The 26709-nt window shown below is 37.7% G+C and overlaps 1 protein-coding gene across 4 annotated transcripts in view; it reads right to left on the minus strand.

Annotated features, from left to right (window-relative positions):
* The window catches only part of spen (spen family transcriptional repressor), an 84674-nt gene that overhangs the window by 29285 nt on the left and 28680 nt on the right, over positions 1-26709 (minus strand). For 3 of the 4 annotated variants that reach the window (XM_052039118.1, XM_052039116.1, XM_052039114.1), the window contains exon 4: positions 2648-2808. In XM_052039118.1, coding sequence (XP_051895078.1) covers positions 2648-2808 — 161 coding nt within the window. The remainder of the gene's footprint in view (positions 1-2647; positions 2809-26709) is intronic. The other variant, XM_052039117.1, reaches the window with a different exon arrangement.

The following is a 26709-nucleotide window of genomic DNA, read 5'->3' on the forward strand; positions in this document are numbered from 1 at the left end:
CTTTAGTTCAATTAGTAATCAACAGAATCTCCAATTTTACAGGTGCTTACATCTAGTATGCTCTTCTGATTTGAAATGGTAGACACTCCTGGCTTTCAGAGATTCTCAGATGAGAGCTACCAAAATGATCTGAAAGTATGGAGAGCACTGGCCATGCTGCAGGCAGCAGACAAACATTACAACCCCTGCAAAATGAAATGGAGGGGAAGTTGGACTAAGAGAGGATTTGACCTGCTACTTGTATCCAATAATTATAATGGCAGAGCTTTGCTCAATTTTAAGCCAGATTTTTGCCCTTCTTTTCAATAATATTCCTAACTTAAGTAGAAAATAACATTTGGAGAGACAACATTTGGAGAAATGCAAAGAGCTAAATTGAAATGAGGATTCAAAAAGAAATCCTCAATTTTATATTAGTAATTTATATAAAAGTAATTATGGCACAAAATGGCATCCCTAAATTAAGCAAGTGTGACAGGTTCTATTAAATTCTCCTGTTGAATAGAAACAGACATCAGATTTATTACAGGTTCGGATTCTAACTTCGATACATGGCTGTGACACCGATATTTATAATTTCAACGTATTCAAGAAATATAGTAATAACAAAAAAGAATTCCCAATTTTAGCATTTCAAAAGATTAAAACTTCTCTTTAAAAAGAGATATAATATTAAGAAACCAATTAACTTTGGGTTGTGGAATTAAAACACAGTATTCAACTATGTGATAAACATTTCAAGTTTGGAGTTATAAGCTTTTAGCACTGATCATTATATAATCTCAAATCCAAGTAACTTCTGAGTTTGTTTCTTCCACACATGCTTTCAGTTTTGAAAATATCTTTGTCAGTCTCACTGAAGTGAATGGACTGAGGACGAAAATAAACAAGTGCATTTTTTCTAAAGAGTCCCTTGAATCCATTGATATACAAAAATCTAGCAATCTCTATCTTGAATGTACTTACTGACTGAGCCCCCACACCCTGCTTGAGTAGAGAATTCCGATTACTTCATTTTTTTCTAAAAGATATGCACCTAATTTTTTTCCCCCTCGCTCTTCTGCTAATTGTTTTTCCTCTACATCTGAAGAGATTCATTCTTTGCTGGGGTACAACTGTATGATGGCTTCTAGCACATGCACAAATTGTTATTTTTCGTGTGTACCTAATGCATTAAATATTGGCAGGTTATTCACTAATCGCCCACTCCTATCTCATGTTCACAAATGTAATTCTGGCAGAAACAACGATCAGGAGCAGGAAATGTCCAATTTTCTGTCCATAACATGGGTGTTTTTAGGACCAAATATAGACCTACAATTACCATCATGGCTGAATTCATCCTATTAAGCAAAGGATTCCAAAGACTTTTGGGGGCTCCATTTTAAAATACTCACACATTTCTAAATCCCTCCCATAGCTTCACCACATTTTGTTTTGCATTCTCCTCTAGCCCACAAACACTCTGAAAAATTTGCACTCTTCCAATTCTGGCCTTGATAATGTGCCAATGTTTAGAACTGACATACATTTGACTGCTAAAGGTCAAACTCTGTAAATACCTCCCTAAACCTCTGTCTCAATTCTTCCTTAAGACATTCCTTTAAGCCTTGCCCTTTGAGCCAGGTGTTGTACTTGTGGCTCAGTGCGAAATGTTGTTTGATTGTGCTCCTGTAAAGTACTCTGGGCATTTTACTACATTAAAAGCATTGCATGAATAAAAACTGTCACTGTATCAATCATCTACTCAGTGACTTAACTGCTATTAATGTGCCTCTGCCTGAAGTATGTTCTAACGTTTTGTCAATTTCATTTCTATTTGCAATGCAAAATCTACACCCATTAGATCAAAATTTGGTACAAACTGAAGAACATTTTTAAAATCAATTATGCTTAATTTATTTTTATTTTCACATATCTGACCAAGAAGACAATAGCACATTGGATATACTTTTATTTATCTCGGTCTCTACATACAAATTGCAAAATTACCCATTCACACGAACCTCATTTTATTCTTCCCACAATCTCATCAACTTCCAAGGTTCTATCACTCAGCTGCACACCGGATGTAACTTACTGTGACTAGTTAACTTACCAACAATTATCCCAAAAAGAAATGAAGAAATCACAATGAATACAGAGAAGTTGCCATCTGTTAATTTAAATCAAATTGAAATGCCAGTGATTTAAAACTTCTAATTCGAAGAACTTCTCTTTCCTGCAGTTACAATGTCATTGATATTTTGTGATAGACATACATTAGGTATTCCATTAAATTGGATCAAAATGATGTCCAAATACAGCTTTCCTAGCATTTTCTAAAATCCAATATTGTTATTTTTTTAAAAATGTACTTGCTGTTGGGTGCCAGGCAATTTCTTCAAACTTATCAAATATTTTCTAGAATAGGACTGCCATTAGATTTCTGAACCGTTCGTCATTGGATTTGTGAAGTCCATGAACACTACCTCATTATTCCTCTTTTGCACCATTTTATTTATTTATTGGTAACTTATAGTAATTTTTATTTCTTGCACTGTACTGCTGCCACAAAACAACAAATTTCACAACATACAGTATGTCAGTGATAATAAAACTGATTCTGACAAATGGAAGAAACTTTTCAAATGATGTGTTTACTCACCAGTAGAACGGACTGGCAAATTTTGGACCTTGATTCCATAGCTCTTGCGTGGTTCATCCTTTTCCACAGGTGTTGGGAGTTGAACTGGTGGTGCAGGGACTGCAGCAGACTGAACGGATCTTGCTGGAGACTCGTCACTGGAACTGCTGCTTGAATCACTACTGTGAAAAGCAAAGCTACTGGTTAGATTTGACCAACTGTGTTCCACATTACAGAAAATATGAGTACGTTCCCATTATAGCTGCAGACTAAACAACATCCAACTTATTTATATCTATCCTACAATCTCAATCCTGTTGCTATGGAGAGAGCTCATGCTTCCCCAAAGATACAAAGCAGTAAATAAAAATTAACTTAGCGGCTCTTATAGTCAAGGTTAGAGTGGCGGCAACAATGATCTATCTATAAGTAGGTCATGCACTCACTCAGATAAAAATGTTTTGTTCAGGTTAGTAGAAATGTACATCAAATGTCTTAAACTTTTTTAAGTGTAATGATTTTTTGAAATACAGTATTATGATAAATCAATAAGCCATTCTTTTATAAAAAGGCTTGGTCCATTTCACATCAATGTTATTCAATCAGGAGAATGTCTTTCTACATGTAGTACTTTGCAGTGCATTATCATGTCTCTTTACAAATACCAAAATGTGTTTAAGGAATACAAATAACATACTGCGGCACAATTTATGAATTCCCATCAGGCTAACCATATGTGCGTGCTACTCATATTTTGAGTATCAATGGGATTTCTCCAGCTATAACATTTTTTAAGCATTCAAATTAACAGTTTATTGTATTATAGCAACCAAATTTCAACTTTTCTTCTTTTATCTATACTCAGCATGGATTAGAAAGTGTTAACCCATTTATTAAAAAAAGCTTTAGAATCTAAGCGCAGTTGAACAATTGGTAGTGGGGAAGAAATTTTCAAAAAGCCGATAAACATAAGTAATAGATATAAACTGATAGACTCCACGCACACAGTTTGAAGAAACAAGGTAAACACAATTATGTTCCAAATAATATTGGAAGTCCATTGAAACCCCTGTCCCAAGTACTGTATGAGTGAAACTGATTTCCAACAAAAGTTGTGGTTGTGTCAATCAGTTCCTTCAAAAAGGAGAACTGGTTGGTAATAAGAAAGGAGATTATAGAAAGGAGTATGATTAAAATAATTATTTGCGTGCTAACCAACGAAAACACCATGCAATACACAGAACCAAGTGATCACATTAAACCTATGCAGTACTATGATACCTTGTCATGAGTAGTGGTAGACAACTAAAGAGCTAACAAGAAGAGGTAGCACCAAGATCATCCCCATTTTCAACAATGGTGAGGTCCAACATACGAGTCCTGAATAAAAGGCTGAAGCATATATAACCATGTTCAGCCAGAAGTGCCAAATAGATGATCTATTTTGGTTCCTCCCAAGATCGCCACCATCACAGAAGCTGGTCTCATGGTATTCTGATTCACTCCACTTTATGTAAAGAAACAGCTGTGAGCATCAAATTGAGCAAAGACCAGAAAATATCTCAGCTATAGTACTGAAGACTGGCACTCCAGATCTATCTCTGTTCCAGCCAAGCTGATCCAGTACAGTTACAAAACTGGCATCAACACAATAATGTAGAAAATTGCTCAGGTATGCAGAAACTGCAGAACAAACCCAAGAAGACCAACTAGTGTTCAATCAATCTATCTACTCTCGATGATCAAGAAGTGATGGAAGCCATCACCAACAGTGCTATCAAGTGGCAGTTAGTCAGCAGTGGAATCATCTGGCTCCAGATCTCATAACAATCATGTTTTAAACATGGTCTAAAGAGCTGAATGCCAGAAGTGAATGAGAGTTCTGCCCTTATCATCAATGCAGTATTTGACATTGTGTAGCATCAATGTGCTCTGGTAAAACTGGAATCAATGAGCATCAAGGGGACAACACTCCAATGGTTTGAGTCATAACTTGCATGGTTGTGGCTATCTGAGGTCAATCATACCAGCTCCAGGGCATCGCTGCAGGAGTTCCTCAGGGCAGTGTTCTAGACCTAAGCAACTGCACCTGCTTCATCAATGACTATCCTTCTAATCATAAGGTCAGAAGTGGTGACGTTTGCTGATGATTGCGCAATATTCAATTCCATTTGCAACTTCTCTGCGAATGAAGCAGCCCATGCCTGTAGGCAGCAAGGCCCAGACAACATTTAGGCATTGGCTAATAGTGGCAAATAACATTTGTGAGACAGTAGAGTCAGGCAATGACCACCTCCAAGAAAAGAACATCTGACTATCTATCCTCGACTTTCAATGGCATTACCATTGCCAAGTCTCCCAAGCTTCAATATACTGGAGGGTCACCACTGACCAACCACACTCAATTAATTAGACTAGCCACACAAGTAATGTGGCTACATGAGCACGTCAGAAATTCAGTTCCTTGTGATATTGAAGTCCTGCACTCCAGATCTAGCTGTGGTCTAGCCAAGACTGTGTTGAGATCTGGAGCTGATCAGTACCCGAATGATTCACCTCCCAACATCCCTTGGCCTTTCCACCATCTACAAGGCACAAGTGATGAGCTTGATGAATACTTTTCACATTCAACATGAATGCAGTAGCAGGAATTCCTCAGAAGCCTGACACCATCCAAGCCCACGATTGGCACTCCATCAGACTAGCTAATATTCAGTCCCTCCACTCGTGGTATACAGTGGCTGCAATGTGTACCATCTAGGTTCTTCCGACACATCCGAAACTTGTGACCTCTGGCACCAAGAAGGACAAGGGTAAATTGGTAAACTAGCTTATTATTGTCATGTGTACCAAGGTACAGTGAAAAACTTTGTTTTGCATGCTATCCATACATATCATTTTATCACATCAGTACATTAGGTAGTACAAGGAAATAGCAATAACAGAATGCAAAGTATAGTGTTACAGTTACAGAGAAAGTGCAGTGCAGGCAGACAATAAGGTGCAAGGCCATGAGTTCAAGAGTCCATCTTATTGTACGAGGCGACCGTTCAACAGTCTTACAACAGCAGGATAGAAGCTGTACTTGAGCCTGGTGGTACGCGCTTTCAGGCTCTTGTATATTTTGCCTGATGGGAGGGGGAGTACTGGGGTGGGTGGGGTCTTTGATTATGTCGGCTGCTTTACCGAGGCAGCGAGAAGTGTAGAGTCTATGGAGGGGAGGCTGTTTTCCATGATGTGTTGAGCTGTATTCACAACTCTCTGCAGTTTCTTGCAGTCTCGGGCAGACCAGTTGCCATACCAAGCCGTGATGTATCCAGACAGGATGCTTTCTATGGTGCACCTATTGTTGAGGGTCAACAGGGACATGCTGAATTTCTTTAGCCTCCTGAGGAAGAAGAGGCATTGTTGTGCTTTCTTGACCATGGCGTCTACATGGCTGGAATAGGACAGGCTATTGGTGATAGTCGCTCCCAAGAACTTGAAGCTCTCAACCTCAGCGCAGTTGATGTAAACAGGAGCATGTGCACCACCCCCCCTTCCTGAAGTCAATAACCAGCTCTTTTGTTTTGCTGACACTGATGGAAAGGTTGTTGTCATGACACCATGCTACTTGGCTCTCTATATCCTTCCTGTACTCCGACTCATCGTTATTTGAGATTTGGCCATTACAGTGGTGTCATCTGCAAGCTTGTAGATGGAGCTAGAACAGAATCTGGCCAAACCGTCGTGAGTGTATAGGGAGTAATGTAGGGGGCTGAGGACACAGCCTTGTGGGGCACTAGTGTTGAGGTTAATCGTGGTGGAGGTGTTGCTGCCTACCCTTATTGATTGCAGTTTGTTGGCCTGGAAGTCAAGTATCCAGTTGCAAAGGGAGGTGTTGAGCCCGTTGTCTTGGAGTTGGGAGATGACGTTGCTTGTAATTATGGTATTTAAGGCGGAGTTGTAGTCAATAAACAGTAGTCTGACATAGGTGTCTTTACTATCCAGATGCTCCAGAGATGAGTGTAGGACCAGGGAGATGGTATCTGCTGTGGACCTGTTTTGGTGGTAGGCGTAGCGCAGTGGGTTGAGGCTGCCTGGAAGGCTGGAGTTGATGTGTGCTGTGACCAGCCTCTCGAAGCGCTTCATGATGGTGGATGTCAGACCCACCTGGCGGTAGTCGTTAAGGCACGTTACCTAATTTTTCTTTGGTATTGGGACAATAGTGGTCTTTTTTAAAGCAGATGGGTACCTCAGATTGAAGTAGGGAGAGGTTAAAAATGTCTGCAAATACCCCTGCCAGCTAATCTGCACAGGATCTAAGTACATGGCTGGGGACTCCATCCAAGCCAAATGCTTTCCATGAGTTCACTTTCCGGAAGACTGATCTGATGTCTGCAACGGTGACTGTGGGTACAGGTGTATTGGAGGTTGTCAGGGCAGGTGGTGACATTGCATTCCTCCTCTGTTCAAAACGAGCATAGAATGATGCATGGGAGCATCACACCTGCAGGTTCCCCTCCAAGTCACGCAATATCCTGACTTGGAAATATATCGCTAGTTCTACATTGTTGCCAGTTCTAAATACCAGAACTCCCTGCCCAACTGCACTATGCGAGTATCTATACCAAATGGACTGCAGCAGTTCACCTCTACAGTTTCAAGGGCAATTAGGATAGGCAAAGCCCAGTTCCTGAAAAAAGTATATTGCATGGTACTAAACTTGCACACAAACAGAGAGGAGGGATGGAAGAGGGTTTATGGAAGATGGATGAATGATGAAGGTGTGAAATTGGGACAAATAATCTGGTTATATACTTAAATAACTTTCAAATTCAAGGATTCCACATCATTCACTCAGGTTAATCTTGTGGGTTGGAGACCATAATAAAGTTTATATAGATTGTGAAAGCAGCAATTTCATAGAGACTACAGAATACTTCTTATTTGATAACAAAAAATACTGATGTTGAAAACTTGAAATGGATCAGAAAATCCTGAACATACTGCAGGTCAAGCAGCATCTGTGGAGACAGAAACAGAGTTAATGTTTCAGATCAATTACTTCTCATCAGAATTGCTGCCTGATCTGCTGAATATTTCCAAAATTTTATTTTTTATTTCTGTTTTTAAATTATTTTTTTTAAAAAAAGTCATTCTATATCTTAACTATTTGCTTAATTGTTTTAAAATCACAGATGTGAATCAGACATATAGAGAAGATAATCAGCCAAGAAAAATGAGGTAGAATGCTAAGTATGAAGAATAATTTGTGTAGTGCTATTAACAAGTCAAATTAATTGCTAACACCAAATAAAAGGAAGATAACACATTATCTAACATCATTCTGAAAATGTATAAGTATTGAATAATGTTTCAAAAATTAATTACCGACTTGAGTATTCACATAAGAAGCTTTAAGGATCAACTACTGAAGCTTGTGATGTTACTGAAGAAGAGGACATATTACTTCCAAAGTAATTTAAGTGAATTAAGTTTCTCAATGTATCAGAAGGCAAGAAATTGAAATTAAAAGCCAACTGCATTTTTGTCTGGAGGATATGCAAAAAATCAGAAGGTATGTTCCTGTAAATATGTATCTGCCTACATTAACTCCAGGATTATGGACTGTTTCAAAATTTCAACATTTCAATCTAAAATATGCTTATTCAGTGGAAGTAAAATTACTTTAAATCATTTCAGAATTTTGTAGACTGGATGCTCTTTTCAACTATCTGCTTGACTAACACTGATCAGATTAAATGTATTCTAAATGAACAGTTTTCTCATAGGTTCAAAATAATATGCAAAGTTATCTACTATGAATTTATATTGATTTGTCACTAACTCATGCATACAAGTAAAAAAATTAAAAACAACATGCTGAAGTGGCATGATTACTCCATACAATTCAACTCTGCACCTCAATGAGTGGTATCCAAGATACTCATCAATTTCCAGCAGTGCTGTCATATTATACTCAAAGCAGCTGCAAGGTCAGATCACGTCAGGCTGCTTACACCTAAACCAGCTGGAAGATTATTTCACAGCAGAGCTATAAAAGTCAACAAGCAACCGATTTTTTGCATAGTATATAGTGGCATGTAGCCAGAAATTACTGAAAACTTTTACAATGCAGTTCTACTAAAGGCTCAGAGATAGGAACTATTCTACACTCTTCTGGTTCTAAGAATGCTTACTACAATATTCATTTCATTTAGAAATTCTCAAATCATATTTATTCATTATTTTTTCTCGATTATGACTAACCTATGTTTACTTGCTAACTTTTAAAATGTCTACATAAAATTTCAGCAACAGCTGATCAGAATCTTAGATATATAACAGCCACCATACACATACATCAGAAAAAAATAACCAATTTGTCCACCCAAAATACTTTTCCATCCACATCTGCTGCTGGTATAAATCTAACTTTTTTGAAACTTACTCTCCCAAGTAGTACTCCTCAACGTTATGAAATATATGGTACAACTCACTTAACAATAATAATTTAATATAACTGCCTCATAAGCAAAAACACAGCTAAAATATCCATAGAAAGATTCTGCGCTCCATAAGCTCTTAAATTGAAATAGGTTACTTTTCTGTTTATACATTAGCATTGTTTCAAAACCAGTTTGGTTTCATTAATAAGTCATGGAAAGAGAACAAAACATTTTCTTCATTTTTCATTGACAAAACTGTAAATCTGTTTATATGATGAAACAAAGGGCAACAATGCACTTCAAAACATGTCTACAATTGTTCTCCAACTAAGTTCTGGCAAGGTAAAGGCATCCTTTCTCTTTAAACAAACACAAGTTTTACCAATAACCATTATAACATAAACACAATCTCCTTTTCAATCCAAAAAGACACAGTAAACAGAGAAGTGATGCCTTCTATATGTCTTTAACAGTGTTAAAAGCAAATTGCCATTGTGAGGAATGCCTGCATGTTTAACTCTGCTGATTCAGGATTTTGGCATATCATATTTGCAGTCTGGGATCAAGCTGCCCTTTTGAAAACCCCACCGTTTAGAGTAACTCAGCAGCTGAATCAGAGAATTGATTTGGTTCCTGAATCAGCACTAAATAGAACAACACTAAACACACTAAATTCAGATAAACAAAAACTCATCCAAAATATTGAACATTTGTTTATTTCAAACAATCAAGTTACACAAGCAGAAATATTCCTGGCAATATTATGTGTGCATTAGAATAGCCACAGAAATGTCAACATTTCATAATCAATTCTTCCCAAAGAATCTTCCATTTAAACTGAGACTCCGGTTTTCCTACAAAATATATATAAGTGGGGCAATTAAACATCTAGTCTATATATCAACAGGAGAATTAAAACTAGATAATTAATTCAAAATCAGTTTTGACTGAAACTAGATACATTTATGAACAAACAAATTCATTAATTAAATTCTACTAGAAACAAGCTGCCAGCAATATTCCAACATCATGAAAGTGTCAGTTTTCCTTCTTACAGAATCAGTATTGTAAAGTCAATTTCTTCAGTTCACCCATCTGATATAATGGATTTTTGAACAGATTGATATGAAACTAGTTAATCTTTCAGCAGAAATAGGTTAAATCTACAAGGATCAATTTTGATTCAGTTACATTTACAACCTGCCTACCAACAAGAGCTTGCATTTTGTGCCAAAGATACAAAAAAGGTACCATACTGCATTCTCACAATGTCTCACAGCATGTAAAATGGTATCTTCTGATGAATCTCTACTATTTTTTAAAAATATTACATATTTTCAGTTTTAGATGGAGTTATCTTTGAATGAACAAAAGTTATTAATTAGTAATTAATTTGCAGGAAGAACCAGTGGCTGTCATTGGGAAAATCAATTAGACGCTTTATTGCAGCAAACACAAATTCTCAAGAAATCTGTGCAATATCTGTTCCAACTCAGCATAAAGTATTCATTTTAAAAATGCAACTTGTTTTCAGAGTTGGTTTCAGGTAAGAGAATTCCATAACCTAAACAAAATCAGGCACAATATTTCCTATCCTCTTATTTTTAAAAACTGGAACATTCTTGATATTCATATACATTATCATTCAGGAATTGTAGGCAATAGTTAATGATACAGTAGATGAAAATAAAAATAAAACTGGAAATGCTGGAAATCTAAAATAAAAACAGAAAACACTGAAAAACCTCAGCAGGTCAGTTAATGGTACAGTTCTGGTGCAGCTAAATGACAGTATTTTGTACAAAATTTATTATTCCACAACTCAGTTGATAGCACACTCACTTCTGAGTCATTCGAGAGATTTAAGCATTAGATTTAATCTATCTGATGTTCTAGTACTTCACTACTACTTTGTCAGACATACCATCTTGTGGATGAGATGCTCTCTCTGGTCCATATGACAGATTCCATAGCACTATTTTGAGGAAGGGTATGAAAATTATCCCCAGTCCTCTGACCAATATTTATCCTTCTATCAACATTACCAAAACATATTTGATCATCATCCTATTTTTTTTGTAAGAGCTTGCTTTTCACGAATTGATGGCTTTTACAAATCACTACAATTCAGAAGTACTTTTATTAAGAACTTGGGCATCCTGAGATCATGAAAGGTGCTTTACAAATGTAAGTTCTTTCTTTTTCTTCAGTAGTTTGTTTTAAATAGATTAAAAATAGGTTGAATGAATGGTTGTAGAGTATAGGAATACAGGAACAGAACTTGAATATGCATCATTCATATAAACTGTATGGATCTTGAATCATTGATAAAGATTAGCTGAAACCAAACACTGATCCTTATGCCACCTTGCTACTTACACTCTGCATCCTCTATTTTCCATATTTTGTCATTCTGAACTCTCAATTTCTCCTCTAGCTCCCAGTTTGGTGTATCAGAACCAATTTAGAGGTAAAACAATGATGTTACAGCAGGTTTAGACCAAGGTCTTTATTTGCTTTCCTTGGCCTCTTCCGAACTACAATTTAAACTGGAGGGACTGAAGCACAAACTCCAGAGATGGAAGAGGTTCATTGTCTACAGACCTGAAAATACCACTAAGTCATGCATAATTAGTACAGCTGAGGTATTACAAAAAGAGTGCTTAGGAACTCCACTGTGAAATTAAACACAGCCACCCAACACTGAAAAAGAATCTAAATATTGTTACAATGTTTTTCTTCTGCTCAAAAATAGACAGGGTATCAAATTTCATTCTTTATTATTTGATAATTTTTTTCAACAGTCCAATGCCAACAATATGGCCAGCCAAGTAGATAGTATTCAAAATGCTATAAAGGATTAACTCTAAAAAGTTTTAATTGGAAATGATATAACATGATCAACACCTGACTTTAAAGTCACTGTTGAGTCAAGCAGTGAAATCTTCCATACTGACCCAGGACAATCACAAGGATACTTCAAAAGTTGATTTACTCCCTAAATTAAGGAAACTTAACGTGTTCCCCCAACTCTAAGATGTTAATAGTATACCTTTCAGCAGAAGTGGCCTAGATTATAAGTTGCACTTATTTTCTGCACGGCAGCATTTAGTCCGTGACATTCTGTAATGGTCACCAGAAAAATATTTGCTCTAATGTATATTTAATGGAGGAATTTTAGTATTTTCATAAAATTACCAGTTTATGTTTGTGTGCATTAAGGTCCCTGATCCAGAAGATTAAGGTACATGGGATCCATGGTGATTTGGTAGATTGGATTCAAAAATGGCTTGGGGCTTGGCCATAGCAGACAAGAGAGTAGCGGTGCAGGGGTGTTATTCTGACTGAAGGTCTGCAGGGCTTAGTGCTGGGACTTCTGTTGTTTACATAAATGATTTGGACAAAAATGTCAGTGGGCTGATTAGTAAGTCTGCAGACTACACAAAAATTGGTGGAGTTGTGGATAGTGAGGAAGGTTGTCGAAGGATACAGCAGGATAAAAGTCAGTTGCAAATAAGGGTGGAGAAATGGAACATGTAATCCAAACAACTGAGGTGTTGCATTTTGGCAACTCAAATGTAAGAAGAAAGTATACAGTAAATGGTAGGACCCTTACGAGCATTGATGTACAGAGGGATGTTGGGGTGCAATACCAGAGCTCCCCGAAAGTGGCAACACAAGTAGATAAGGTGGGAGAAAAAGGCATACGGCATACTTGCCTTCATTGATCAGAGGAATGAGTATGAAAGTTGGCAAGTCATGTTGCAGCTGTACAAAACTTTGGTTAGGCCACATTTGGAGTATCATATGCAGTTCTCTTAGCTGCATTACAGTAAACATGTAGAGGCTTTGGAAAGGGTGCAGAAGAGGTTCACCATGATGTTGCCTGGATTAGAGAGTATTAGCTGTAAGGAGAGGTTATACAAACTTGGATTGTTTTCTCTGGAGCATCGATGGCTTAGGGGGTGACCTGACAGAAGCATATAAAATTATGAGAGCCATAGATAGGGTAAGGTAGTCAGGATACTTTGTCCTGGGTGGAAATATCAAATATTAGAGGGCATAGCTTTAAGGTGAGAGTGAGAAAGTTTAAAGAAGACACAAGAGACTGTAGATGCTGGAATCTGGAAAGTTTAAAGGAGATAGGTAGATATGTGAGGTAATTTTTTTATATAGAGTGGCAGGTGCCATAACAACATTTAAGAGGCATTCAGACAGGCACATGAACAGGCAGGGAATGCAGGGATACGTGCAGGCAGATGGAATTAGTTTAAATTGGCATCATGATCGGCACAGACATCGTGGGTCAAAGGGCCTGTTCTTGTACTGTACTGTTCTATGACCAATGTAACATAAAACTTTTACAATCTTACCATTACTGACTTTCTACTCCCAGGACTGTCCGAAGTTCTAATGTAGTCAATACAGTGATCCAGTCCAGTGAAATAAATAAATTTCATTACATGGCTTCTTAAATTAGAAAGATATCCATACTTCACACAAGCTTAATGAAAAACTTAGATTAAATAGAACAATAAGAACATTGATTCACACCTCAAGCAAGAACTTTTTTGATCTACACTTTTTTTTAAAGATATTTTTTACAGTTTTATTTCATGTGCAGTTCTACAACGTGAGCTTTTCAAAAAAAAACAAAGCCCCTGCAATTAATTTTCAAGAAGAGTTCACATGCTTAATGGACTCAAAATTCCACAAATCCAGAAAGTGTGTGCTGGCCAAGGTGACCCTGCAAACATCAACTAAAGACCAGACAGACCAATGAACAGCAAGAAGTTCTTTCAGCTTTACAGAGAAGGGGGATGGGTGTAGAAAATAAAGGAAATATCTATGACAGGGTGGAAAGCAAGAAAGACTAAATATCCAAGCAGTGCCCTTGGCTGAGAGAGGTCGATGAAGGTTTGTTGATTTATTTAGAAGAGTAGTAAATAGAGAGAGCTGAATGAGAACTGGAGAGAGGGGGCAATAAAACCATGCTGGAACTGTGAGACAGAGAACAATGCAGATACTAGAAATCGGAAACAAAACAATGCTGGAAATGCCCAACAGGTTAGGCAGCATCTGCAGAGAGTGAAAACTGAGTGAATGTTATGGGTTGTTGGCTTTTCAGCAGAACTGGCTGGTTCTGACACAAATGGTGCCAAAAGCTCCATTGTCCCACCATGCCATTATGTCATTTTACATCATGCAAGTTACTGCCCAAATTGTATTTGAGTTGAAGGATATAGGAAAAACTTAATAACCTTGCACATCTAGTATGATCTGGAACACTGTATTCAATCTTCAATCCATGATCTGATGCAACCTGCAGGATGCATTTTACCTGAATGATATCCTGGACAAACATGTTTGGCTTGTCAAAGGTATCTCTAGTACAAACATAAATAATACATCAGAGATCTTTAAGTCCTCAAAGTAAAGCAGAATTATGCCATGCATCAAGTCCTACTCCAGGAATTGCTCAAATACACACACATCAAATGGTAGTAAGTACCTAAAAATGTGACATCAAGAACACTGGAAATGCAAGCCGTTGAAAAGATGCATTAAAAGGAACAGTTAGATAAATACACAAGCAAAAATGGAAAAAGATATGGAGCACCTGGGCCGATTGCCTTTTTCTGGAATTTCATGCATCTGATATCCTCCTCAGTAAACCATACTATTTCTGGCACTGTTTATTTGAGAAAATTCTCCACATTTATAATACCTATTTTCAACAAAAAAACTGAAATATGCAAGGTAAATAAACCTCCTCTATGTCAAGAACAGTTTTATACATCCAAATGTAGATGTTCCTGAATAGAAGTTTAAATATAACATTGCTCAACCAGCACCAAAAGCTGACATTGGAGCTAGATGGCAAACAGAGGTAAGAGACCAGTGCAAATTATATTTGCCTGGGATACTATGTTCCAGTACTAAAATAAAAATGATTTACAACAACAACAAAATGTCTCATGGCAATTCACAGCAGCATTATCAATTAAAAACTGGGTCTGAGCCACAGAAGATATTACAGCAGATGATCAAAAGCTTAGTCTAAGAGATTTTAAGAAGGTAAAAAGGGTGAAGAGAGATGATTAGGGACAGAAATCCAGACATTAGGAGAAACATAACAGAGCTGGAAGGTTGATTATCAGTAACAGAATGATTAATACCAGAGAAACACAAGATGCCAATAAAGAAGGAATGCTGAGATCTCAAACACTTGTACAGTTGAAGACTAGAAGGAGTGAGGCCATGGAGAGACTTAAAAACAAGGACAAGAATTATAAAATGGAGGCATTATCAAACTCGGAGCCAGGGTTAGTCAACAAACAGAAAAGTGATAGGCAAATGGCATGTGATGCAAGTTAAAGCAGAGGCAGCAAAGAAATTTTGGGCAAGTCTGTTTTCATAGCGTAGCTGGTGGGAGGATGGTCATGGAGTGAAATGGAATACAGTAAACTCTTGTTTATCTGGTACTTATGCTTCTGCTGTCCTCATGAAACTGGAAAAAGCATAGTTTGATTCTAGCTTGGTGGAAGTAGGCAGTCTTGGTAATGTTACAGATGTGTGGCCGAATGCTCATCTTGAGATAAAATACTGTACGAATGTTATATATAGACAGAATCAGCTTCAGAGTTGCCACAGGGAGCAATGAAATTGGTCGTCAGAGAATGGGAGCTTTGACAAGATAGTAACAACTAATACCCTATCCTCCTCTCTTCAACAGGAGCTTCACAAGTCCCTCTCTCACTGCTCCACCTGTGATCTTCTCTGCCCTCCGGCTCCTCGACCATGTGCTCACTCCTTTTCTCCACAGATGCCGCCTGGCCTGCTGAGTTCCTCCAGCATCAAAGTGTTTTTCATCTAGATTCTAGCATCTGCAGTCCTTTATTTCTCTAATACCCTATCTACATTTCGTTTTTAAAATAAAAGCATAACTTATTTATAAATGTTGAATATCACTAGTTAGTTCCCACAGTTGTTTCAAAAATATTTTTTCCCCCATTTTCAACCCTAACGTTTTTATTCCACAAGAGTTGAGCCTTATTGAGGCACAATTACAAAGCTGTTAAGCTGCTTACATGGCAATCAAAGTAAACTTAGCAAAGTTTACCCATTCCATGTCACGGTGATATGTGTAGCTTATACAGCTACTTAAAACATAATATTGTCTAATACAGGGGAAGAAATGTAATTATTGCATTGTTTCTTTAACACAAATTGAAAATAAATATACACATTAAATGGTTAATATTCTGAACATGATTCCTCTATACCTTCCAAAATGTACAGAAAAGCTAATATGTTGACTTCTGTTTTGTGTGTAATTAAATACTTTAATTATTGCTGTATGAAATGCAAATTTGGAAACCTCTAATCTCAAAGTGCACAGGCTATATTTAATGGTCTGAAACAAAACAAAATGGATTTTTATTAACTGAGTTGTTTGAGGGAAGGTGGTGGGAGTTGGAGAAATCTCCAACACAGCCTTGCTGTATTATATGGTGTTGGCCAAATATTTAACCAGGTGATTCAAAGGGTCATTACAGCTGAAGTGAATGCTTTGAATTACTTACTAAGTAACTAGAGAATTTAGTATTTAATTTCATAATAGAGCAGACAAGCCACGGAGGGTCTTGTAAACAAGGATAAGTATTTTAAAACTGAGGCATAGTCAGAGCAGGAATCAATGTAGGTCACCAGGTACAAGCCTAATGGATACACAGCCTTAAGGGACAAAATTCAAGCACAGATAGACAAAGCTAACCTAACAAACATCTGTCAAAGATCAAACTGACCAGTGGATAGTAAACAATGCCTGCTGTTTTGTAGACCCTAATCTTAGGCAATAAAAAAATTATTTAATACATTTCACAACATCGACAGCAAGGGGATAGTTTAGAAGTAACCACGGCATGGATAGGGTTTAAGAAGCAGATGAACCAAGGCTAGGGCAGAATCTCCACACCGTGTCAAGCACAAATAGAAAATGTGAAATTGGTTCATATTTTGATGATTTCCTTGAATTGGAATGACGGCCAGGAAGTTGAATTTATGCAGAGAACCCAAGACTCTTACGCAGCTGTTAGAACTTTTTGCTTATCCAATACTAGGTCAGGAAAACCATGAGACAGTTAGATTGGAGTGTGAGAGATGGTACTATATCTTACATGTACATGTAAAAACCTTGTGTTTGTCTGAGCCATCACTGGTAGATGAGAAACGGGAGGAGACCAATGATAGACTATGGGGTCAGGTGAGAGGGAAGAGATCATCTGGCTATAATACTGTAAATAAAAAGGGAACTAAGGAGAGAACACAGGAGTGGTGTTGGATAGAGTGGTAAACTGTGTCAAAGGCAGGAAATGAGTCAAAAAGCACAAGGAGAAATGTTTGACCAAATATCATTTGTGACTTTGGTATCTCTTTCAATACTGTGACAAGTTCAAAGGATTCAAACAGAATTGGAGGAAAGACGGTATGGATCTGGGGAGCAACAATACGTGCAAGGGCTTTCATTTGGAATATACAGTGGCATGCAAAAGTTTGGGCACACCTGGTCAAAATTTCTGTTACTGTGAATAGCTAAGCTAGTAAAAGATGACCTGATTTCCAAAAGGCATAAAGTTAAAGATGACACATTTTAATATTTTAAGATTACTTTTTTATTTCCGTCTTTTACAGTTTCAAAATAACAAAAAAGGAAAAGGGCCTGAAGCAAAAGTTTGAGCACCCTGCATGGTCAGTACTTAGTAACACCCCCTTTGGCAGGTATCACAGCCTGTAAACACTTTCTGTAGCCAGCTAAGAGTCCTTCAATTCTTGTATGGGAGATTTTCACCCATTCTTCCTTGCAAAAGGCTTCTAGTTCTGCGAGATTCTTGGGCCGTCTTCAATGCACTACTCTTCTGAGGTCTATCCACAGATTTTCGATGATGTTTAGGTTGGGGGACTGTGAGGTCCATGGCAAAACCTTCAGCTTGTGCCTCTTGAGGCAGTCCATTGTGGATTTTGAGGTGTGGTTAGGATCGTTATCCTGTTGCAGAAGCCATCCTCTTTTCATCTTCAGCTTTTTTACAGATGGTGTGATGTTTGCTTCCAGAATTTGCTGGTATTTAATTGAATTAATTCTTCCCTCTTTCAGTGAAATGTTCCCCGTGCCACTGGCTGCAACATAAGCCCAAAGCATGATCGATCCACCCCCGTGCTTAAACGTTGGAGAGGTGTTCTTTTCATGAAATTCTGCACCCTTTTTTCTCCAAACATACCTTTGCTCCTTGCAGCCAAAAAGTTCTATTTTAACTTCATCAGTCCACAGGACCTGTTTCCAAAATGCATCAGGCTTGTTTAGATGTTCCTTTGCAAACTTCTGATGCTGAATTTTGTGGTCAGGACGCAGGAAAGTTTGGAGAAAAAGGGTGCAGAATTTCAAGAAAAAGGGGGTGGCACAAGCTGAAGGTTTTGCCATGGCCCTCACAGTCCCCCAACCTAAACATCATCGAAAATCTGTGGATAGACCTCAGAAGAGCAGTGCATGCAAGACGGCCCAAGAATCTCACAGAACTAGAAGCCTTTTGCAAGGAAGAATGGGCGAAAGTTCCCCAAACAAGAATTGAAAGACTCTTAGCTGGCTACAGAAAGTATTTACAGGCTGTGATACTTGCCAAAGGGGGTGTTACTAAGTACTGACCATGCAGGGTGCTCAAACTTTTGCTTAGGGCCCTTTTCCTTTTTTGTTATTTTGAAACTGTAAAAGATGGAAATAAAAAAGTAATCTTGCTTAAAATATGTCATCTTTAACTTTATGCCTTTTGGAAATCAGGTCATCTTTTACTCGCTTAGCTATTCACAATAACAGAAACTTTGACTAGGGGTGCCCAAACTTTTGCATGCCATTGTATACTACAGCATGCAAGCACAGCAAATCATCTATTCAAATTCCTATTCTTCATTCCAAACTGCCATCCCTAGATCCACTCTTCATAATCTATATGCAAAGACCTTGTACACACCTAAGTATCCAAAATCTGATCCTCCACCTTCACATGTGTGTCTACCTTCCAGTTCTTCTTACATTGAGTATTCAAATATTCAGGTCTTGAATTAACAGAAAATAAGTGCCTAATTTTTGTGCAGATTTTCCCACCATCAGCAATAAATGAACAGATAAACTTCTTGATTTTGGTGGAGAGATAAATATGGATTAGGCACCTACCATTGTTCTTTTTCCCCCCCAAACGTGCCATTTAATGTCCCAGCTGAAAGACAGCGAGATTGTACTTTCTATACACACTAAATGAATATTTTCTTTTCTTTTTAACATGTAAAATAGAAACTTAAATCAGACTGCGGTAGAAAGGAAGTGTGTGAGAAACGTCTCTTCACTAACCAGTTAGAACATCAAGAACATGTAGTATTCAGGTGAATCAAGGTTTGAGGGTGGGATGTAATTGGAACAGCACATCCAGACATAATAAAATCCTTATCTAAATTCACATATGCTGACTCGTTTACATTTTTTTTTAAACTTTATGTTGGGTCAGATCATCTGCTGAGATCCACCCAGACCTTCCACAGATGTGCTTTATCCCCAGCACAGACTGTAGCACAGTCTCTCAGTGGAGTACAAGCCCAAAAGACTTGTGCTGCACCAACAGACTGGTGCAATGCCAACTTTTGAAAATTTTCCAGCTCTTAGGCTGAGAAATCTGTCCATTGAACCTATGCCAGGTTAACCTTGGCACAAGTACAGTGCGTCCATTGAAACGAATGGGAGAAATTAGCTTCAGAAAGAAAGGTAAATTGAACTTTTTATTAATTTAATTTAGATTAAATGTTTTTAATTGTTTTAAGTATATGTCTGTGTTTTATTAAAGTCTTCCTACTTTTAAATTTTTATATAATTCTAATATTTTTAATTATGTCTACTTGGCAAATCAGAATCATTAGATCAACAAAGTGACCACTTGCAATGGGAGAGTCTTTGCACTGAACCAAGATCCTACAACAGTGAGCTGTGCTCCAAATCACAAGGGGAGAAACAGCTTGATCCAGGGGAAAGGCACCATAGATCATGAAGCTGTGCAAGATCTACCCCATTACTATTTGTGCTAAAAACAGAATAGGCTGTGAAAATTTACCAGGCCAGGCAGCATCTATGGAGAAAGGGAGTTAACACATGAGATCGATATTGTTTCTATTATGTGCTGTACAGATGGAACTTCAGATCAAAGGTCACTGACTTGAAATATTAACTCTATTTCTCTTTACAGTTGCTGACTGGCCTACTGATCACTCCAGCATTTTTTTGCTTTAACGTCCAGTGTTTTGCCTCTGTACACACTGTACAGCATTGGCATTGACTGGAAATTAGCAACTTATTTGATTTACAAATGAAGTTACTGAAAGTGCATTGTTCTGCACCTTAAGCTACAGCTTGTTCAGGCAGTTTTCATAATTTATATAGTCAGGAAATTAAACAAAAAATCTTTAAGCTGCAAGATTTTTAATATCTTGGCAGCTGAATTATATGATGCTGTACGTACAGTTAATGATTGTGCCATTTTCTTTATCCATCTCTGCTGCCTTCATGTTGCTGTTTCCATCCATCTGTCTTTTTTGCCTCCCATTAACTTTTTGATTCTTTTTCTTTTAAACTGGTACTGAGTCACCAAATATAGCAGGTTGTGTTGATGGTTTGTGGGCAAAAGGCTCTTCTCCAAATGCCACCCCTAATAATTGTGCTTGTCCACAACGCCATAATCTCACCATGCCTTCTACCCTATTGTTCACTGCCCATTTCTATCATGTCCCTCAGAATAACCTGCTCAATCTCACTACCCAACTCTTCTCTCTGTATTGCTCACTCACATCAACCTACCACATATCTGTTGTTCTCAGCAATCTGTGGCACAGGCGAGAATTCCCTTACTATTCTCTTTTATCCTTCCTAGTTTATTCTACATTCAAAATACAGAGTATTTCAAAAAAAACTGTCAGAGGAGAATGAAGAGATAATTTACCCCTCTCCTTTTGTATCTTTCTCTCCATCTCTCCCATCCTGCCCCACATGATTGAATTTAAAATAGTTGTCATGGGTGTAAACCAATGTATGGACCTTTACTAACAGTCAACAAAATACAGGCAAAGCAATTAGGTGGTTGAAGTAAAATTATATAAAGCAAAATACACACATTCTGTTCTTCATTTCCCTTTATTTTTCACCTTTTTCCAACTCTGACCAATTATTTTCATCTTTTAACAATGCTCTCTTTTTAAAATGAATGCTTTGGATTTTTACATCAGCAGTGCTTCTGGAATTTATCCATTAGCTATTCTTCAAATAATTTTAGAAAATTTATGCAAAAATATGGTAGAAACTAAAACAAAATCCATCTGTACAGCTGACACAGTATCAATGTGTCCTGGGAATCCTCCAGACACACTGCACATCCAAGATGATGCAATTCTAATTCAGCTCACAGCACCATGGCTCTGGGGCAAGTTATCAGCTCCAAATCTGAGAGACTGTCCTTTAAGTAATATCTTTATTCAAAGTATAAATTTCATGTTATTATGATAAAAGTGTTTTTTTTAATATATTAGCTACTTTCTTATTGGATATCAAAAATTTCATTTTCTGGGGTTTACTTAACAGCCAGACTCTCAGTGATGTTGCCAAAGTGAACAGTCAAAATGACAAGGTTTATACAGACTTTCCATAATATGTATGGACATGGGAATTCATTACGAAAATATTATAAAAACTGTAAAAAAAAAACAGGAATTCAAGTGAAACATACAAATAGTGCCACTAGTTAAAAGCATATAAACATAGATATAGATATTAAATAAATTTGTCAAAAATGGCATGTCTTACACACTTTAGTTTGCTTTAATGTAAAGTCACTTCATGCTGTCATTAAGCATTTTTCTTTTTCAATGAAAGGCAGAAAGAAAAAAAAATAGGGGATTAATATAAGACCATAAAACATAGGAGTAGAATTAGGCCATTTGGCCCATTGAGGTGCTCCACCATCATGGCGGATTTATTTTTCCCTCTCAACCCCATTCTCCTGCCTTCTCCCCATAACCTTTGACGCCCTTACTAATCAAGAACCTATCAACCTCTGCTTTAAATATACCCAATGACTTGATCTCCACAGCTGTCTGTGGCAATGAATTCCACAGATTCACCACCCTCTGGCTAAAGAAATTCCTCCTCATTTCTGTTCTAAAGAGACATCCTTCTATTCTGAGGCTGTGCCCTCTGGTCCTAGACACTCCCACTGCTGGATATATCCTCTCCACATCCACTCTATCCAGGCCTTTCAATATTTGGTGAGTTTCAAATGAGATCCCCCCCCCCCCATCCTTCTAAACTTCAGCAAGTACAGGCCCAGAGCCAAACGGTTCTCGTGCAATAACCCTTTCATGCCTGGGATCATTCTCATAAACCTCCTCTGGACCTCTCTAACGCCAGCACATCCTTCCTTAGATATGGGGCCCAAAACTGCTCACAATACTCCAGATGTGGTCTGACCAATGCCTTATAAAACCTCAGCATTACATCCTTGCTTTTATATTCTAGTCCTCTCGAAATGAATGCTAACATCGCATTTGCCTTCCTTACTACTGACCCAACCTGCAAATTAACCTTTAGGGAATCCTGCATGAGTCCCTTTGCACCTCGATATAAATATATATGATTTTGCAGCAACCATTTTTCTGGGGTGATATTTTGTTCTTTTGCTAGTGAACATAGCTTTGAAAGATAACAGCAAATTTTCACTTTATCACAATCTGGATTGCTCTTCCCTTTTACTGGGGGGAAAAGGAAAAATCTGAGACTCCAAAAGTTCATCGTTAAGTTGGAGATCTGGAATTGGAGGATGAGGGAAAGTGAATTTGCTTGTAACATGAGAAAATTCAAAAGAACTACAAGAACCAAGACAGACAAAGGAAAGGGAAAAGAAAGTGAAAGGAATTTAGGAAAATAAAGTGAAAATGAATGAATCAACCACATTAGACTAATGGGTTTGTTCACCAACTTTGATCAATGAACTTTAGAATTGTGCTTCCAACCATGTGGAATCTAGGTTAATTTAGTATTAGGGAACATTTGGTAGAAGGTTAGCACAGCTCTTCTGCAAGTTATAACTATAAATAATTTCCGTGATGTGTATTTCACAGGGCCAAGTTAATTCCAACGGTTGGAGAGAGCAAGAATAGATAGGATCTCTGACAGTATTGTGATGATTAGTGCAGATACAAGCAGTTCATCTGTCATGGCAAGTCAATTTTATTTGTAAAAGCACAATAGTGGGTCAAAAATAGCATACATGAAGTACTCCCAAAGACAAAGTTCCTTCAGAAATTTGTGACCTAAAGAACAGAAGCTGGATGAACAGGAGATCTAGAAAGTCACTAATAACCACTCTTCTACACTGTCAAGACCATATATTGCCCAAGCACCCAAGAGCCCACCCTGACAGTTAAAAACGTTGGCGAGCACAAGAATCATGCCAACATCCTCAGTTTCATGATACTAATTACAATCAGTTGACTCTGAAGGGCAGGCCACATTATTTACATGCCTGATGCCAGGCTCCTGAAACTAGCAGCCTATTCCAAACTCCACCTCGGCAAGATTACCAAATGGACAGAGAAAACAATTCAATAATGTTCTCATAATTTCCTTGAGAAAATATAACAACCCCCAACAATTAGAAAGCATCCCTGGACCTAAACGCCCCAAATAGAGGAGCATTTTGGGTAGCAGCAAGATTCCTGAATTCCTAATTGGGAGATTGCAAATATCCAGCACAAATGATTGATCCAGCACCACCTCCCATTTTAAGAACCTCGTCTGTTCCATCTGTGGCAGAGACTGCAGGTCCAATATTGTTTGCATAGCTACCTCAGAACCCACAAAACTGAAGTGGAAGCTGGGTGACTTACTAGAAGAACGTACAAGGCAACAAAAAGCTATTCATTACAATAGCACAACAGTAATAACACTCACTATTTTCCCTAAGAAGTTATCTGTGAGGGGGCCAATAAAGGAAACTGAGTAATAAAAATAAAATCTAATTAGTGGAATAAAACAGGAACGTATCCATGGAAATGCACACATATATTTTGCATCATTTGATTTCACTGAAAGCTGTATAAATTATTGTGCATAAAACATCAATTTTTACTTAATAATGCTAAGTATAAAGAAAATTCAAAAGAAATTCACAGATTCAAAATAACCTACAAAGTTTTCCTAAATTATAACATGCACAGCTGTTAGAAATCTCTCAAAGACAGTTAATCTCTGAAGTCATTCCCAGAGAGCACAGCCACTCTCCTCCGCGTCTGCTCCACTTCACTGGGGCTGCAGCAACATCTGCAAGTTAACTGACAGGCTCTTCACAGTCACTGCTGAGAATGTAAACCCTCTTCCCCCAGGCTAACCGCAGACTCCTGCCAGTCACATGTGTCCTCCCCTCTATCCTTTCCCCCGCACCACAAGGACTCTAAAGGAGGAAATGAAGCTCATATTACCAATGTGACATGGCCAGCAGCCAAGCCAAACTGGATATTTCCAGTTCAAACTAGCTGAGAAGCCAAATAAGCAGTTTTGCTATATTCAGATGCAAGCTTTTCAACTCATGCCACATGGAATATTTTGCCAAAATAAGCCATCTTTAGATGTTATTCAGTTATACAAAATTATAAATCTGTTCTTCAATTAGTAGTATTCCACTTTCACTCATAAACATGTCAAAATAAAATCAACATTCTCAAGTTGATTTTGCCAGAGCACAGCTCTTCATACCGAGATAAAGACTAATTGCTTCGCAAAAATCAGTTGCTTCCCTTTGTCTGTAGGTCATTAAGTCAACCCTCAATGACAAACGTTTGAGAATCTTTTCATTTTTTAAAAAAGACTTTTGGTTCAATTACAGCATATCAATGCATGTATAGAAGAAATAAAACTATGCTCAAGCTGTTTTGTTCCTTTGCAACAAACAACCTAATTTTTTCTACACAATTCAAGTGATTCTATCATTTGACAATGATCTACCTGAGCTTTTATGTTTACTATGTTTAACTGAGTCTCCAGGCACTTAGACATATTCCCTCTCAAAGCAATACAGGTTCTTGATTATGTACTACATATTTAGTGTCATAATAAAACCTATATAGATTCAAATATATTCCACCAAATTGGACAAAGCTCTCAAAATACACTGGCTGAGTTGAACGGTTAAATCAGAGCTAAAAAAAAATTAATTTTCCAGCCATTCCATTTGAGCTGATAACCCCTACAGCCATGAGCCTGAGCTAACTAATCTGTACCCTGTAACATCAGTGGTTCTCAAAAATAATTTTCAATCAAGTCTTCACTGAAGCTGTTTTCTAATTATAAAATATTCTTGAAATAAAAGGGATAAGAACATAACAAATGGAAATAAGAGTAGAAAATTCAGCCCTTTTGCTAGCTCTGCCATTCAATAAGATATTGGCTGGTTCCCTTAACTTTTGATTTCCTTAGTATCTAAAAATCTCAGTTTCATTCATAAACACCCACAGCAGCAGCGTTTTGTTTGTAATGTGCCTTTTAAACAGTTTGTATAAAAACAAATAAGGAATGTGCATCACCAGTGCGGGTTTGCTTTTATAAACAAAGTGGTGCAGCAGAGGCTGACGGAAGGGGAGATCTGATAGAAGTTTATAAAATTATGAGAGCCGTAGATGGAGTAGACAGCCAATATCTTTTTCCCAGGGTCAAAATGTCTAATACTAGAGGGCATGCATTTAAGGTGAGAGAGGGAAAGTTCAAAGGAAATGCGTGGGGCACCTGAATATCCAGAGAATAGAGGGGTATGGACCATGTGCATGCAGAAGAGATTAGTGTAATTCAGCATCATTAGTTTAATTAGTTCAGCACAACATTGTTCGATGTTCTAAATCAAAATTACAAAACTGGTTGCTTTACAATCCAGAGAACAAATTTACTTAGCTGATATGCTAAATGGCCACATTTCAGTTTCGTTATGGTACAAGTTTACAAACCAACTGATATTTGCGCATTTAATTAAGGAAATGTCAACAAAGGAGGAGAGAACAACTAAATGAAAAGAGTTGATCAGCAAAAGTTCCCTGAAAGTGGCTTCACAGGTAGACAGGGTGGAGAAAGTGGCCTTTGGCACACTGGCCTTCATCAATCAGGGCACTGAGCGTAGGAGTTGGGACGTTATATTGCAGTTGTACAAGATATTGGTGAGGTCGCACTAGGAGTACTGTGCAGAGTTTTGGTTACCCTGTTATAGAAAAGATGTTGCAGGAAGACTTACAAAAATGTTGCCAGGACTAGAAGGCCTGAGTTATAGGGAAGAGGTTAGGTAGGCTAAGACTTTATTCATTGGAGTGTAGGAGACGGAGGTGTACAAGGGTGTATAAAGGTGTATAAAATCATGAGTGGCATAGATAGGGTGGATGCACACAGTCTTTTACCCCAGGAAAAGTGAATCAAAAACTAGAGGGCACAAGTTTAAGGTGAGGGGAAAGATTTAAAAGTGACCCAAGGGGCAAATTCTTCACGCAGAGGGTGGTGCGCATATGCAACAAACTACCAAAGGAAGTGGTTGA

Source organism: Pristis pectinata, chromosome 26, assembly GCF_009764475.1.
Source record: "Pristis pectinata isolate sPriPec2 chromosome 26, sPriPec2.1.pri, whole genome shotgun sequence".
In the NCBI taxonomy this organism is placed as follows: domain Eukaryota; kingdom Metazoa; phylum Chordata; class Chondrichthyes; order Rhinopristiformes; family Pristidae; genus Pristis; species Pristis pectinata.